The following is a 17,925-nucleotide window of genomic DNA, read 5'->3' on the forward strand; positions in this document are numbered from 1 at the left end:
CTTGCTTTTATGCTCACACTTCTTTTAATCTCTTAACAGACTCTGTTCAGTCTTTTAAGCAGGATATTGCATATGGCATTACTGGCTGTTGCTAAAGTGAACTCTAATGTCAGGTAGCAGTCTGCTGCTCTGGTTTCACTTCCTTCTCTTTTGGCAAAAATGCCTGGGAACTGCACAGGGTTCTTTGCCCGTGCATCACCCAGCTCTGCTCCACTGCACTTGTCAGCTGCATCGAGCAGAAGCTCAGCACAGTAGCATAATGGCAAGTACATCAGAAGGAAAAATTAAAAAGAAAGGCAAGATCATAAATTCTCATTTGAAATCCACTATAGCAATCCTAGCATAGTGCATGTAATCCAATAAATCATTTTGCATTCTATGAGGCAGCTCAGAGAAGAGTGAAAACACAACACTTCCAGGGCCTGCCTCTGTTTTACAAATGCAAATATATATATTATGCACTTGCCTATCAGTTTGATTTGTGAGCACAGACCCAAACAGCAGCCCAAATACACAGTCTTTTAGTAGACTCAAACCTGCACATGCAGTAAAGACAGCCATACTGAAGCCTGGCTGAAAATCCAGCTTTGTAAAATAGGTAGCTTGATCTTCTGTGGATGTGGTGCTTTCATGAGCTTGATCCTCATAGCACTGCCTTGGTCTGCTGTGAGCAACTCACTGATAGGTGCTAGAGTTTTGCTTGAAAAGGCTTTTGTCACCCAAATACAGAGAAATAACCACTCAAACACCATCTTTCAGTCACAATGAACCTTTCAGGCGTGCTGCCTTTTCATGTCTGCCTGAGCATATTCAGTTTCCAGATAAAGTGAGGGATAAATGAAAAATGTTGCTACCTTTATGTGCTCCTGGAGCTGGGCCTGATGCTGGCGGGTCAGATTTTCATGCTGCTTCTGAAACTCTGCAATCAGCAGTTGTTTCTGAATCTGCTGCTGCTGCTGGATCAGAAGTAGTTCCTGCTGTAGCTGCTTTTCACGCATAATTGGGTCCACCATGGGAACCATCATCCTGAGATCAGTTCGCAAGTCTAATGGTGAGATAGGCTCTAATCCCACGGGAACCTCTGACTTTACATCCACTGTGGGAAGAAAACAACAAAACGTATGTATAGTAAATATAAATGGAGAAAGAGAACAGGCATCATTCCTCGTGGGGAAAAGACCAATTTCACCCAAAGCCTGCTTCAGACCTGACAAAGCAATGAGTGAAATCTTCGCTGTATGCAAACTTCAAACATTCCCACTGGCAGCTGGAGATTTCACAAATTATTTTAGCACTTTCTTTCCATTCTCTGTAAAAACACTGCCAGATTAACATTGTACTAAACACACCAACAATCAACCCGGTTCTAAAAGCCCGGCACAGCCCAGCACTCTGAGCAGTATTTAGCGGGAATCTCCTAGGCACTATTAATGCTTCACAACAAACACTCAGAGCATTTCTCCAGTCTGAGATGGAGACTTTCCAGTTCTCACTGCACCACAAGAGCTTTTCTGAGGATGGTGTTACACATGAACAGCTACCTAATAGCTATTTAATGTGAAAGTACCTGGCAAACACATAACACATACACGATGATAGGAAAATAATCTGGCACACAAAATGAAAAGCTTTAATACAGCTTTTTGAAAAGTGACCACCATGCTTGGACTGGTTTAAGCACAGTGCACTTTATATGGTGTATAAGAAAATGAAAACATCTTGAAATATTCCAATTTGCTGCAGCAATGGTGCATATATTATTAATCCAGCACTAAATGCTTAATAAAGAATCTTGTATTTTTCTATCTCCATATTTAAATGAGGGGGCTACAAAGCAGCAGAGGAGAGAGATTTGACGATTCTCACTACAATACTTGTACAGGCCAGGTTTCCACATTAAGTGAAGGGACAGAGTGTAACTCTATCTGCTTCAAAAGAACAACAAACCAGTAATCAACGTCTCTACAAGAAGAAAATAAATAGCAGCTTAGGGTCTGTGCTAAAGCTCAGCAGTTCTGATTCCATCCACGAGAGGACAGTGGAACACAAACACATTCACCGCTGCTCCTACTGCTCCACTATCTTCATTAGAAAATAAGATTACTAACTGAGAACAAACATGCTGCTGGAAATGAGTAGAGAACAAGATCTGCTCTGCTACAGCTGTATTTATTTTCAAGGAGCAAACCAAAATGAAACAGAAATATTCTACTAAGAAGCAGTAAAACTAAAGCAGCAAAAGCTGAATCTGCAGCAGATGAAAAAAAAAACCAAACCTGAATTCTAACTGTAAGATTAAATCTATCAGTTAAAAGTTTTATAAAAAGAAGAGACTGAACAACAAATCTCTTTCACTGATCATATTCTTCTCAAGATTCTGGAAACATACAATTTTCTAGGGTTTTTGGTTGGTTGCTTGGTGGGGTTTTTTTTGTTTTGGTTTGCTTTTTGGTTTTTGAATCCTAGTAACTGTGATTGTAAACCTCAGAGTATAATTTGCCTTCCTAACTTGCTATCCCAACAGAATGATTGTGTCTAAGTGCTTACTTTTGTTCTGAGACTAATCCACTAAATTATAAAAAATCACCTTTAACGCACAAAAACTACTCTTGATTATAAATAATTGCCACAGACCAAGAGAAATGGACCGGCAAACCCCCAGCCTTTCATCCCATTTATTCAGCAGCAATCCACATTCCATTTGTCTAGACTAAATATACCTGCGTTTATACAAGAAATCAATAGTGCTTGCAGAGAGCAGAGCAAAGACATGAATATTTCATCAAACTTGCAGAGAAATGGCAATCAGCAAACTGACAGCAAACGGTGTAGGCTGACTGGCCCTCCAGATAAGTCTCCTCTACTTGGACAACAGCTCACTGCCTGCAAGTCACAACCTTATCATCAGCACTCTTCTATTTTTACCATTATTGCATTGTAGGTGACAAAAGCTTATCATATTTAAAGTGGAGAGATGGATTTTCTTACATCTTCTGTGACAGGATAATAAGCCTTACTAGGAACAATAATAGTAACTGGAGCTCAGCAAACCCTGCAGGGGCTGGTTCACAATAGTGTTTGCAAACTGAACCCTGAAAGAGTTTGGTTCACAATAGTGTTTGCAAACTGAACCCTGCAATTTAGTTTGCAGACGCTGGCTGCAAATCAAGCCCTACAGGTCTTCATGGAGATTCAGGCTGACTAAACTTTGTATCTCTGACAAGCAACCCACTCCTTTACTTTCAGAGTACTTCCCACCAGGGCAGGCCTCTGGATTTTTCTAGCAGTAGTTTCTTTGCACTACTAGGAAAATGTACAAGTGGAATCAGGCTCTGCTTGTTAATATATGCATTATCAAGTAGCACTGGAACATCTACTTCATCACATTCAGCTTTACCTCATTTCTTAATGTGGGAGAAAATAAACATGAGGATAGTTCCACAGACTTAAATCCACTGGAATTAATACATAATTTTTCATGTCATTTAAATGCCAGTGTTTACTGACAAAGACAAGATTTTATTTCCTGGCATAAATTTTGCTTCACAGGAAGGCTACCGCCAACACTAACTGCTGACAGAACAGTGACTGACTTTTGGGGATAATTACTGCCTTAAAACTGTAAGACTAATAGCTAACTGGATAAAAGTCAATTTCATCAACAAAGTTGTTCTAAACAAGTAACTGTAAAATCACCAAGCTGAATGGTTTGCTATTGTCTGTTAGGCTGCACTACTAGCACAGGCCATATACATTCTACTTTCCTGTTAGCAGCTGACGAGAGAAAGCAGCCTGATGGAGTTACATCAGTATGAAAAGTGTCTCATGGAGCTAAGAATCAGAATCAGTGTCTTTAAGAGTTTTGACATTTAGCTGAAGCATCCACCCCAAGACAAGTTTTAAGGAGCAAAGGTGATGCAGGATGTGTATTCTCATCAGGGATTTTTATGTCTTTTCACTCCCTCTACACATATATTTATATTTTGCAGGTAGAAAAACAATGTCCTCAACATCCAAACAATGCAAGAAGCAGTGAGATTTAAGACCTTAACAACAATATTCATCAAGGTATTAGCCAAAGAGAGAAAAGGATAGATCATGAAAAAACTATTAATCAGAGAGTGATAAAGGCTAAGTTCACTTCAATGAGCCACGTTTTGCAGAATTTCCAGTAACACCAACGCAGTCAGGTTGTAGCAGGCACAATTCAGAGCACTCTCTCCACTGTGGTCTGAAAGAGATTCTGCTGACTACGGAGCAAGCCAGGGATTCCTCTCTAGGGTTAAATATAAAGACAAACCCTTGGAGCTCATGTAAGCTGTGGTGAGCACAATAGTAGGCTGAAATGTTACTGAAAGCTTGGTGATTACAGGAAACACACCAATATTTGAGTAGAAAAATACTCATTTTCAGCTACAATGCAGTGCAACAGGCGTATGTATTTATTTGCCCTACACATTTGATTGCCTTTATCTTGAAGCATAACAACAAAAATAAGTCTCAGAAGAGCGTCTGCATCAATTATATTCCATAGATGGTGCTTCCCACAGGGCATTCTGTGGAAAGAAAATAAGATACTTGGAAAATGACACGCTTGTTGGGTAGATTTAGATGCTTGAAGCATATATAAGGAGGTTAAAAAGCTTGTTTTAACCCTGAGGCTTTGCTTTTTGTAACCATTCTTTAAAATGGGAATCACTGAAAAACTGTCTTTCACTAAGAGTTGGCATTTGAAGCTTTGTTTCTCATGACTAGTTTCATTTTGTTGTGTATTATAATACACAGATCTTCTGAATCACAAGTTCTAAAGGAAAGTACAGAAAATAGAGCATCCACTATCTTACCATCATCTCCCAAGAGGGGCAATCTTCCTTTTTTGCTGGAAGCTACCTTTCTTGGTAGATATTTATGCTATCTTCAGAAACAGGCACTTGAACAAGATATGCTGCAATCAGCTGAAGAGTCACCATTCTTTATTTAAGATGCAATAAAGAAGACTTGCTTACCAAACCATCTCATCTGGTACATTTATATTTCTTTCATTAGAGGAGCTGTGTGATTTTGTTGTGAGTGCAGGACTCAAGTTAACCCTTTACCAAAAATATTCCTCAGTTACACTGCTGGACAGAAAGGCTGAAGAGAGGAACTGGGCATGAAGTCGGTAAGGCTCTTTCTGCCTTGGTCATCCAAGGCAGCCTTTTACTAGAGAAGCAGTTAAGATTTATGAATTAAGCAAGGAAGACTACAAAAGTTGGAATGCCAAAGTAAAATGACATCTGACAAGAGACAGATGACAAGCCCCTCCAACTAGCAATTTCAGTATTAGGCAATAAAAGCACATTTCTGAATGCACACCAAAACAAGTAAAATCTGGATGATCATTCTGCCAAGAAATGCACACACTTCAGCCCAGAAGTATTACAAAGGAAAGAGAGAATGGGAGAGCTCTTTATACTAGTGGTACTCTTTTGAACTCTGCTCTACAAAACACAGCCCACCTGAAGTTATTATTAACTTATACAGTACTTTTCATGGTTTTCATATGCTTTTCATAAAATGAAAACAAACCAGAACAGTTTTGCACATTTTACTGTAAAAGAACCTGCCTCCAGTTGGCCTCTGCATTCAAAGAAAGTGAACAACCTTCCTTTTTTGCAGGATTAGCTATCAATCACAACATAACCAGAGCACTAATGAATTTACAGAAAAGAGGAAAGGTGGGAAGAGTGGCAGGTTCCTCCTATTTAAATAAAGACAATGCTTGACATTTACTCTCCAGTTTAAACCTAGAATATTCCAGATTTATGTGGCACCTCATTCAGGGCTTGAAAAGCACTGATACCTGAGAAGCCATAACAGTGTCTTTGAACACAGATTGAAAAAAAACCTTTAAAAAGACTGAAAAAAAAAAACACCACAGGAAGCTGAAAGTTGCAAGAGTAAGGAACAGAGGGTAGGGCGGAAACTTTGGCAGGTAGATGAGACACAAAGTAACTGGTAAGAGATGGGGAAGAAAAGGACCAGCCAATAATAAGACATGAGCAGCCAACCAGACATGAAGCTCAAGACAAGATGAAATTTCTGAGCTTTCTGGGCTGGAAAGCAGCACTAAAGGAGCATTGCTCACTCTCTAATCTAAGAGCAGCCCTGGCACACTGATAAAGCAGCAGTGAGGCTAGAGGGTAAATAAAGAGCCAACAAACAAGCAAGGTGTCCACTGTGAGGATGCTGGGAAAATAAAGTCAACAATGAGATTTTGAATAGCCATGACTAAAGAGGATGCAGTCTAGCATGAAAACTACCACAGCAATGGTTCACTGTTCAAACTTGCAGAAAAATGTCCTAATCTGGAGCCCATTTCCCAGAGCAGGTGGCTCGTGGCTTTCTGGGGGAAGCTCTATCACAGCAAGAGCTGTATGGCAGTCTGCAGGGGTGAGAAGATGGACTTTAAAGAATAACCAGTGACACCTGAAGTACAAGCCAAATGATCAATAAACTGTGAAAGGTTAGGTTACCTCCCATGGGATGCTTTTATCATCCCAGCTTTGGTGGCTAAAATCTTGTACTTCAATTCTCAGGTGGCATCATCTGTCATTCCTCTGTTAACTTCAGTGTAGACAAAGCTTCTTTATGGCACCTGAGAAGCTTGATGTAGAACCTCTCTCATGAGTATAGGGGTGAAGAAAACAGCCCTGAGAGCTTCTCATTTTAATATGGTGACAAATGCAGACAGATTTAGGATGACAACTTTTTTTTCCAATATTTAAAATCAGTAGATTTTTTTTCTCCACCCTCACAATTATGCTGAAGGATGCATTTAAGTAGCACTTAAATCTCATTGAATGTTTTAAGTATTTTTTATTAATTATATGCACACCATCACACTCTGAATTTTGGTTTTCACAGGCAAGGAAAGCAGGAAGAAAACAGCAAATGCAAATCTAACTTTTTTTTTCCCAGATGCAGCATGATGACTTTTTATGGCAGTGAAGTACCTGGCTGCAATTTGTTCTTTAAAAACTTCCTTGCTTTGGAAGGAAAAGCACCAGAAATTAAGACACATTTCAGAACAGGAAAAAATGTTTTCCAGTTATTTTCTTGGCTTATCCTTCAAGAGTCAGTGATTGTTTTAAACAGCACTATCATTGGATCAGAAGTGTAAGTGAAATGTCAAACCTGATGAGGCACTCAACTGAGTTTATAGTATTTAGAAGAAGTGTAATAAATTAGGCTAGAAATGTATTCCTCTTTGTTCCATGAAAGGGATCTTATCATGATTATACCTTTTCCCTATTTCTTTCAAGTGTTTGCATACATGTCATAATGAGAACTAAAATAAATGCAAACAGTGATCTGGGCTTCAATTTCCCATTCTCTTATTTCCCCAGGGCCTGGAAAGGAAACTCAAACAACCACAAACTTTTAAAACATCAGCGAGAGGCCTTGAAATACCAACACTTGAAGTTACAGCTAGCTGACTTTTGTGAAAAATCAAAGGCTTTATTATATTGATTTACCAAAATCAGATTCCTTCACTGCAAATAGACTTTTGAGCCAAACAGACATAACAAACACAAACGCCATCTAATTTGTTACTGCCAAGAAGTTTTTCACTGTTACAGTGTTTGCTCTTTCTTCTGTACTGAACAGCTGAGTTAACGTTCTACTTAAGAGCCTGCCACAGCCCATGGAAATATCAGGCCAACCACTTCTGTCACAGGAATAAAGGCAAATGCACCCAGTAAATCACATCAGAATATGAAATGCTTTTAAACTCCAACTTGGGATGATCTGTTATCAAGAAATCCAAGCTGAGCTATATTTGGGCTTCTGAATTACTTTACTCATATTTCATCTGGGCAAACTTTTACATACACATTCCCAACACCCATCAGCACACAAGCATATTTTTGCTTTCTGGAAAATGTCCTTTTGATATAAGGAATCTACATAACCTATATTAAAGATACCACTGCTGTGGGCAAGACAGAAACAGGACAAACATAAATGCACATACAATTTAAAAAGTAGAATTCTTATGTACCTTTCTTCTCAGTTCCAAAGTCTGTGACATATTGGTGCTACCATTAAATAATGATACCATACCAGTGTTAATTATGCTGTTGATACATGGTATGGGGTTAGCCTAACTGACCATGTGCCCATGGCATGCATGCATGAGAAATGACAGGGAAGGATGTAATATAACATTCTCTTGGCTGTAACACAACATTCTCTTGCACAGAGGTACTCAGTACCACTGTCAGTGAGATCATACTGAAGATACCAAATTAGGTTTTACTTGGGGGCAGCACCACTTAGTGGTTGCAGAACTAAGTGGTTTCAACTTAGTTACTGCTGCACCTACCAAATCAGTAAGTGCCATCACTACCTGATGGTCACTTTATTAAAGCTTTAAAATTAATTAATTAAAATGAAAGCATGTGTGCATGCACTTGCACACCTATATAATACTTGCCACATATCCTACCATATTTCCACAAGCAAAAGCAAAGAGCAGACATGATACAACAGTTTCACAGTATCACCAAGGTTGGAAGAGACCTTGAGGATCATGGAGTCCAACCTGTCACCACAGACCTCATGACTAGACCATGGCACCAAGTGCCACGTCCAATCCCCTCCTGAACACCTCCAGGGATGGTGACTCCACCACCTCCCCAGGCAGCCCATTCCAATGGCTAACGACTCACTCAGTGAAGAACTTTCTCCTCACCTCCAGCCTAAACTACCCCTGGCGCAGCTTGAGACTGTGTCCCCTTGTTCTGGTGCTGGTTGCCTGGGAGAAGAGACCAACCCCTTCCTGGCTACAACCACCTGTCAGGTAGTTGTAGAGGGCAATGAGGTTGTCCTCTCACCTCCCTTTTAAAAACAGGCATAATGGTAGATGCTACACACACATATGAAAGGCCATATGCTTTTAATTTTATCAGTATTATTATACATTAACACAGTACACAAAGTCCCCCAGGTTGCTAAGGATGACTGAAAGGACAGCATAAGGGGTTCTAGAGTTGTCTTATTCACATTCCCCATCCAGAGACAACATGAGGCTGCTACAAGCGGTACCAAATACATCCAGAAGATGATTTTCACTTGATTCTCTTTATTCTCTTCTCTACCTGTGAATGCTGTAGGCACGTTGGTAGTAATGTTGAGTTTACACCTGCTGAATAATTGCCAAAAGTGAGAAAATCACTATTCTAATCTTCAGTGGAGGACACAGAGAAAGAGGAAAGTGGAAAAAGCTCTTCCTTGAAGTGCAAATATCAAAGGTGAACAGCTACCAGCTACCATTTGGACGTGCCAGCAGGTGTATCTCGAAGTATCACAGGCCAGCATGCTCCAGGCAAATTAAACAGTGGGTAGAGGTTTGCTGAACATGTATCCCCAAATAGCTTTGCTATTTCAGGGATGTGACAGCCACTGCTCCATATGAAATCCTTGGAAGGTAAGACACAGTGCAAATCTTCCAAGGAACTGTTGGCAAAAGATGACTGACACAAAAAAACGTATCAAAAAAGAATATTTTCCAGTTCCTAGGGTGTTTTTTTAATCATTTTTTGGAGCTGCATGTGCTCCTCAAGATGTTACAATATTTAGGGGTTTCTTTTTAATTCTTTTTTACTGCACAGCAAACCCCATCATGTAAATGTAGCTTACTAAGCTCATGACCTCTGTTTTATACTCAGGAAATCAAGGAAGACCCTCTTATACTCCAGTGTTTTAAATACATATGTATAGAATATCCTGATCTTTGACAAGCACAAGGCAAGAAATGATTTTGATCCCAAGCACAGAAAAAAAGGGAGGGAGGACTGAACTGAAATATTGCACAGAGGAGAGGGGAAAACCCAACAGAATGAGAACAATAAAGGATGTTTCTAAGGAGAAATGAGATGCCAGCCAGAGACTGGCAGCATAATACTACCAACTATGTTAGCTCAGAAATAAAATTCTTATGTATCCTATGCCAAATTAACAATTGCAGATGTTTATTAGAAAATATGTATTTATGTATATTATAGAACTTTTCCTATTCTGCTTCCCTTTGTACCATGCTCCCTTGCTCTGCAGCATACTCAGGGGGAGTCTGTCTTCCTCTGCTCACATAAAACACCTAGCATACTTGCACAGTGACTGAAATGAAGTGAATAAATACTACTAGATGACTGGAAAATGAAAGGGAAAGATTCACACAGATTCACAGATTACATTGGGTTGGAAGTGACCCTCAAACACCATTTTATCCAACCACCCTGCAGTAAGCAGGAGCACCTTCATATAGATCAGGTTGCACAGAGCCACATAGAGTTTGATACAGTCCTAAGGATGATGCACAAACAGTGAAAGAAGGTAGAGTTTATTATACTGCAGAATTGAATTGAGTGGTGGAATATGAAAAGGGACAAACAATGGCAATACAGCTGATGGGAATATTACGCAGCAGTCAAGGCCCAAAGCTGGATGGACAACAATGTCAACAGACAGAGAAGATGGACTGCTATAAAGACAGTAAGGATTTTCTCAGGAAGACCTCTCTCAGCTTGATGAAAGGGTTATTAAGGTTTGAAAGGTCTTGATTTAATCTATTTTCTGCTGCAGAGAGAGTATGTCTTTCAGGAAATAACCTTGACTACCATGCAGATGGCCTCATTTCCATTAGTAAGATATTACATAAGGCAGGCACTCCAGTAAAAGAGATTACATAAAGTATACAAAAAGCACTATGAAGTCAGAAGCAAGGAAATGCCAGACTTCCAGGATTCTTTTCTGTATTTTTGTCTCATTAATGTGAAGACAGTTGTGGTTTTGTAATGTATAGATCCAAATTATAACCATTTGCAGTAAGTAATCACAAAAAGTCTCTCTCTCTCATATTCTGCCATGTGGGATTTGGAGAAACTACTTGAAAGAAAAGAGACAGACATCCCAGGCTCACAGCTGCAGTCTAAATGTTGCAGAACTTTTCCATTTGATAAAAAATAGATACTTGGCAAAGGTAAACTTTTAGATTGTTACTTCTAAAATCCAATCTTTCTGAGCTGAAAGAAAAAAAGAAATAATCCCAAGCTGGGTATGTGAGACATACTACTTAGCATCATCACTATTACACTACCTATTTAAATTTATCCTTACCTGGTTTTTCTCTTTTCATCACAGTAAATTATTTCAGTCCTATTGTGTTCAGTTTGTGTTTCCTTTATTTTGACTGTGTCCTTTGACTCCTTGAAAACACATGCTGTAAACATCTGCCCTAAATTCAAAATATTTCAGATAGCAAAAGCAACTTACCACTTACCTTGAACTCTCTGTGACAGAAAGAAAAGTCACTGCTGTTTTTCTATAATGATGTAACTCTAGACTTAGAAAATATTATTCACGATTTGTGCTCTCCAGACTGAAGGGATCTCAGAAAGGCTCCCTCCGGGATGCAGAGATAGGATTTCAACCACCAGAGGGAGTCAATCTGGGTTTTTTTTTTTCAGGTCAATTAAAAAATTAGAATGAACAGAAAAAGCACTGATGAGGGATGAAATCACTAATAAGTAACATTGCTTATATCCAGATACCTGTGGATACCAAATGTAATGAAAACAAAACTTCATGGGGATTCTGTACACTATGGAAATCCCTTTTTGTTTTAAGTTTTCATTAACAAAACTCCTATTGCTATACTTTCCCTGTATGATTTTAGAATACTGAGATTTTAAGGAACAAAAACTAACAATTTACATAATGGCATTCCTTTTTCTACCCCACTTACTCTTCTTTATTTGAGCTCAAGTCACTTCCGTAGTCATAAGTCCGTTTCAGGTTTTATTCAGTTTATTTATGTCTTAGTCACCTTAATCAGCAAGTGGAGATACAGATTTATGATAGTGACTGTAGGAAAGGCACGAACATTTCTACTTACTCTGTCAAACATTTGTCTTTGTAATTTTTCAGTATTGCAAACTCAAACTAAAGGAATTATTAAAATGATGCTAACTTTCTCAGCACGTTAGCTGGAGTTTCCCATGACTCTTATTCTAAATCAAGGTTGAAAAATGGTGCTGCATTCTGTAATATTCCAGAAACTGATGAACTTAAACTCTTCTAAGAAATTAATCTGTCCAAAGAAATAACAGCAGTAGAAAAGTTCTACACAATTCTGATGACACTTAGCAGTCACAGCTCAGAAAACTGGAAATACAAGAATAGGGCCATTACTTACTAGGGGGGTGGTTGTTTCTCTCCATCTGGACTCATCTAACATGCAGAAAGCCAGTGGTCAGTGGCCATTTCTTAAGCCTCAAATGAAAGATTATGTCTTAAGCAAGCTTTTCCAGAAATTAAATTTCCTTTTAAAAAGTCCACCAAACTCAGTGAGAACTCTTCTCAAATTTTAAACTCAAGTTTTAGAAACCTGTAGATCAGGCCTGGAACATGCACAGCGGAATGAGTGCTTGAAAGCAGTTAAGCACTCAAAATTACTCTTCAAGAAACTCTTGGGGTCCTTTGAGAATCTCAGTCTAATCATTTAAATACACCTTAGTCATAGCAAAACCCCATCCCCCACTTAACACATTAATCATTCAGGGAAGAAGTTGCCTCTCATCAGACCTAAGATGTACAAATGTTAGCACACTGCAGTTGAGAAGAACGTTTAGTCCTGTTGACTGAGCTTTTGAACCCGACTGGAAATGTCATTGCAAACTAAAATCCTGCAATACAAAAGACCAGATGAAAGTAAGTGCTCTCTTTCTGAACTTTAAGCAGAACTTGTTGTGATCAGTGAAGCAGCATTAGCAGCATATTATAGAATTATTGCATTGGGCATTCGACATTAATGACTGGGACAAGAAGGTAGTGTGCTTAATTAAGGTCTGCCATGAAAAGGCTGCAATACTGATTTTAAGGCAAAGCACTGAGAGCTGGGTACAATACAGAAGTAATCAACATGTTCCCTTTAACAAGAGACAAATTGGAATTTAGTCTGAAACCTCCTCATGAATGCACTGCAGAAGGCTGGATCATGAGATCTTCAACAAAACATCTTAGTTGCATCAGCACCATCCCTTACTACATTCTGTTCATAAATGTCAACAATTCTTTCTGATTGCAGTAATCTAATTTGGAGCTTCCTTTTTCTTGCTGAAGGTATTTGAAAAGCTACCAGAAGCTATTTTCAATAGTTTTAGGGGTTTTAAAATATTATAATAAAACATAAATTAATAACAAAATGCAAATACTTTCTATGTGTCCAGAAAGTACAGTTTTACTTCCTATGGCTTTTTATATCTATGCCATGTGTGTTGGTATTTCTTAAGAGTTAAGCTGCTAAGAAAAAGGGATTTATTTTGGCTAATGAGGTTACTTATACTAATTTTTAGATATGCTAGTGTTTGTTTTTCTTCCTTTACTTAGGATATGATAGTGAATACCTGAACTGAAATTTCTACAGTTATAAATTTTCCTGTAGCCAACCTTGGACCAGCACACTCTCTGCTGACTGAGAAGTTTAATTAATTAAATGAACACCGAGAACATGGTGCTCATCACTGTAGACAGAAGCACACTGCAGAAAGTACAAGAATAATAGGGTCTGGATGTATCATGAATACAGAGAGTATGACTAAGAGTTAGTCAGCCTGAAGGCAAGGAGGTGTGGAAGTATACACATTGGAGATGCCATTGATTTCACTCATGCAAAGTACATGAATAGCATTCTGTTAATTGAGAGCTGTGCCCCTGATGAAACACCACAAAGCAAAGCCGATACCCAGAACTGTTACCTTTCACTTTCCCCACAACTCAAAGTCCCAAAGTGACAAACTGAAAAGCTCTTGGTTCAGAAAGAACTCTCTTACACACCCATAAAATTCCATTTAATTTCCAATCACTCTTACATCTGCCAGTGCAAAATAAATAAATAAACAAATAAATAAATAAAACTGATAGAGCACATGCAAAAGGGTTTCTCAAGGATTTCTTTTAAATGCCTTTTGAATACAGGTAAAATGAATGGCTCAACTTCCATGCCAGAGATGATAAAAATCAGCATATGCTCTTTCTTAAAAGATGTGAAATGATCAAATGTCCCTCCTCAGTATCCTCATAATTTATCCATTTCCAGAATGTGCACTATCTTTTGCAGAGCTTGCTTCACCTCATCTTAGAGGGCACACTGATAAAGGGAAGACTAGTTGCAGCCCAGGGTGAAGTTGCTGAGATCTCCCCACTGAATTACAAGGAGGCTGACTTCACACAGTGCCATGCTATATTTATCGCCCACCCCGAAAACCATGTGGAAATTAAATGCCATAAACCTGTATGACTGGAGGTCACAAGGCAGAACAACTACAGATCCTGCACTGCTTGGAACACAGAGACCAAGGATTCTTTGTTACTCAACAACCACACGTATGGCTGTATGCGATATATGATACAACAGTAACACCGTGTTCTTGTGGCATAAGGTGAAGACCTCACCAGTACTGTTGGGAGGGATCATCATTTCTGATGATGAGGGCAAACTGTTTCAGTAAACAGTTAACAAACAAAAAACACCAAAAAACACCAAAAAACCCCAATTAAGGATCAACTGAAATCTCTTTATCCCCCCTCCCCCTCTTTTTTTTAAACTGACTTAATTCTTTCTGACACCTACTTGCAATTTAGCTCATTGAAAAAAATAATGAAGAATACAACTGGCAACAGGATATTCAGCTGACTCCTGTATGCCAGCCAAAGGACACAACATACATAACATACATACACAGTTTAATACCATATTAAAAATATTGTAAGATATTAATAACCATTCAAACCCTCAGTAAAAGTCACTGAAACAGAACCTTATGACTTTCATCCGGTGATGACCTTCCACAACCATCTGAAGAAACTCACAAAATCTTGCCAATCACGCACAAATCTGGGCTCAAACTGAACTGAGTGAAAACCCTGCAGAGCTTGATACAATTAATTTGCTACAGTTCAAACACCCTAAGAAAGCACCTGTGTGAAAACTACACAAAAGATCTTCCAAATGTGGCTTGTTCCTGAAAAATGCTTGCCCACAAGGAACTAATTCAGAGCACAGCAAGTAGAGAAACTAGCGTTCATCTCAATAATTTCTGAGATCTCCAAGTCACCTTAACCCTCTTCTGCCTTTCCAGCATGGACCTGCTGATCATGTTTCCATCAGCAAAAGAGGGAGACTAGATGGAAAATTAACCACTAAACTTTCCACCACTTTAAATAGAGCCTTCTGCTGAGGCTTTTTAGGGCATGTTTCCCCCATGTGCGGTTTGGTTCTACATGCTTCCAAGTTCAAAACACTGCTACAGCAATGAGATTGTCCTGATAACACCAGGCAGGCTAACATAGAACCACAGAATCAACAAGGTTGGAAAAGACCTCAGAGATCATCAAGTCCAAACTATTACCTAACACCTCATGACTAAATAAACCATGGCTTAAAGTGCCACGTCCAATCCTTTTTGAACACCTCCAGGGACAGTAACTCCACCACCTGCCTGGGCAGCACATTCCAATGGTGAATTACTCTTTCGGTGAAGAACTTTCTCCTCACCTCAAGCCTAAACTTCCCCTGGTGCAGCTTGAGACTGTTTGAGACATAACACAAGCTTCATTGTAGCGTCCACTCTGACTTAAAACTCTGCTGGCTTTTCCAGTTTTAATATCAAGCTGGTGGATACAGTCAAACAGCTACCTTCTGCAACCTCTCATCTGTAAGAACTGCCATCACAAATTCCCCCATTACCATTACTAGAAAGAGAGAGAAAAAAGTAACTTACTTGCAAAGCCAAAGCCATTCTGACCTGAGAAGTGTCTTTTTCTGAAATAAACGTTACTCGGTTCTAAGAATTTGCACAATTCACTTCCTCTGCTCTTCCTTGACAATGTCTATTTAAGAGGAGACCTATTTATTTCTCAGCACATTTCACAGTTCCTGTTTCTAAATGAGAATCGTATTAACAAAGGGTAGAAAGACACAAACATGTCTCAAGAAAGAAAGACTGATTTCTACAAAGTATGTACAGTGTTGTTTCCAGAGGGGGAAAAAACCCTCCAAAACCTTCAAAGATGGGCATCAATGCAGTTAGCCTTTCAAGACCTACTGATCCTACCACAAACTTGCCTTAGAGAAGACGGTGATTAAGATAAAATGACTAATCATAGTACACTGTAAACAGTTTCCAATTTCCCATTCATAAATAAATGTCAAAACTGACCTTCTTCCAGGAAACAGATCTGCACCTATTGCATGATAAATGACTGTCTGTTCACCTATTACTGTCACATTGGATTACAAGCACTTCTTCCTTCCTGCAATACAGTCAGCTCCAGGTTAAAGTAACTTCAAGATGATATACTGTACTTCCCAAAGAAAACCCAGCAGAATGAAGGGATTCTGCTTCCCACAAATTCACTCTGTGCATAGTTATTACTCTTGTCTCTACTTTTCTGCTTAAACTAAACCACCTATGTCCTATTTCATACTGCAATACCTTGACTAAAACAAACAAACAAACAAACAAAAAGTTCAAATACCTATAAACCTTCCAAAAGAACATAAAGGACCACAGCACAGGCAGCAGAAAGAGCAGTGAGTCGAATAAACCCCCCCTGAACACAACCACATTTGAGATTCTGTATTGAAATTCAGACATTTTTAATGAGCTATGAACAGATACTCTGTATTTTGATGCCTTCCCATGCTTTTTATAAGCTCTTCACCATCACCTCCAGGTATTACTCTTTAAGTAACATTTGCTGGTACCTCCTCTCACTGTGAAACTTTACTGGTAGGGTCATTGAACTAGTGGTATATGTTGGCATGGACACACAGAGCTGCTTTCATCCCTTGCTTGCGGTTTCCTTTTCCACGGTAGGCTGCCCAATATTCCAAGGCACAGTCTGAACCAGGATAAACTTCCTGCTAAATGACTGCGGTTCCAGTCCTCAACCCAACCTTGGGCACCAGGGACTGACCACAGTCTCTAGAGTACAGAAGTATCAACATGCTACTGGAGCTGCTGAGCAGAATGATTAATGCACAGGAATACCTGCATTTGCTAGCACAGGATCTTCTTAACCATTTGCTTAGGCTTTTTGGAATCCGAAGCTTGCACTGCCATAAAAGAATAGAGCAAACCCACAAACAACTTCTCAAAACACCTTTGTGGCCATAGCATAATTTCCACCGTGTCTCTGTGCACCATTGGATGAATAATCTATAAAGCAATACCAGTCAAAACCTGCAGAAGTTCTGGGGTCTAAACCAATCAAGCTAAAAAAGAAAAAGCAACTAAGAAAAAAGCAACGTCAGCTTATTTGAAGTTTACATTTTAACTTTAGATATACATAGAGAGAGCTAGATTAAGAAATGGACACTCTAAGGCTATGCTGCAAAACCAAGTTCCATTTGATCATACTAGAACAGAGTATTTCCTCTTACACAATGTTCCAGCTAATGGTTAGCATGGAAAGCTAGAGAAAAATGGCTCGAGTGCAACCATTATTCCTAGATCTGTGAAGAGCTTAAACTGACACCCTCAGGAGCTAAACTGATCCATGCTGTGCACAAGCTGCACATCTCCTCTCCCAGCAGCTCTTGACAGCCCTTCCAGGCAGGGTGTAGACCATCACAGACCTGCTGTCACAATCCTCTCCCCAGAAAAAACGAAGCAGCTCTGGTCTTGTTTTATGAAAGGAGGTGAGACACTGGCTGAAGTCACTCTGAATATGTGTGGTGGGAGTCTTAATGACAGGCACATAAGATATGTCCAGTGATAGCCCTGATTGCCTTAATAAACCCCTATGTACTATCAAAGCCCATAAGAAGTGAGTATGAGCACTGTGAAACAAAAAGGAGCTGTGTAAGCAGCAAGTACA

General features: G+C 39.2%; 1 protein-coding gene across 3 annotated transcripts in view; it reads right to left on the reverse strand.

Annotated features, from left to right (window-relative positions):
• Nucleotides 1–17,925, reverse strand: part of HDAC9 (histone deacetylase 9) — a 546,793-nt gene that overhangs the window by 228,609 nt on the left and 300,259 nt on the right. For all 3 annotated transcript variants that reach the window (XM_068152479.1, XM_068152478.1, XM_068152477.1), the window contains one exon: nucleotides 855–1,096. In XM_068152479.1, the coding sequence (XP_068008580.1) occupies nucleotides 855–1,096 (242 nt within the window). The remainder of the gene's footprint in view (nucleotides 1–854; nucleotides 1,097–17,925) is intronic.

The sequence above is a fragment of the Melanerpes formicivorus genome, unplaced genomic scaffold, assembly GCF_026170545.1.
Source record: "Melanerpes formicivorus ecotype bairdi unplaced genomic scaffold, bMelFor1.0.p_v2 SCAF_23, whole genome shotgun sequence".
NCBI lineage: Eukaryota > Metazoa > Chordata > Aves > Piciformes > Picidae > Melanerpes > Melanerpes formicivorus.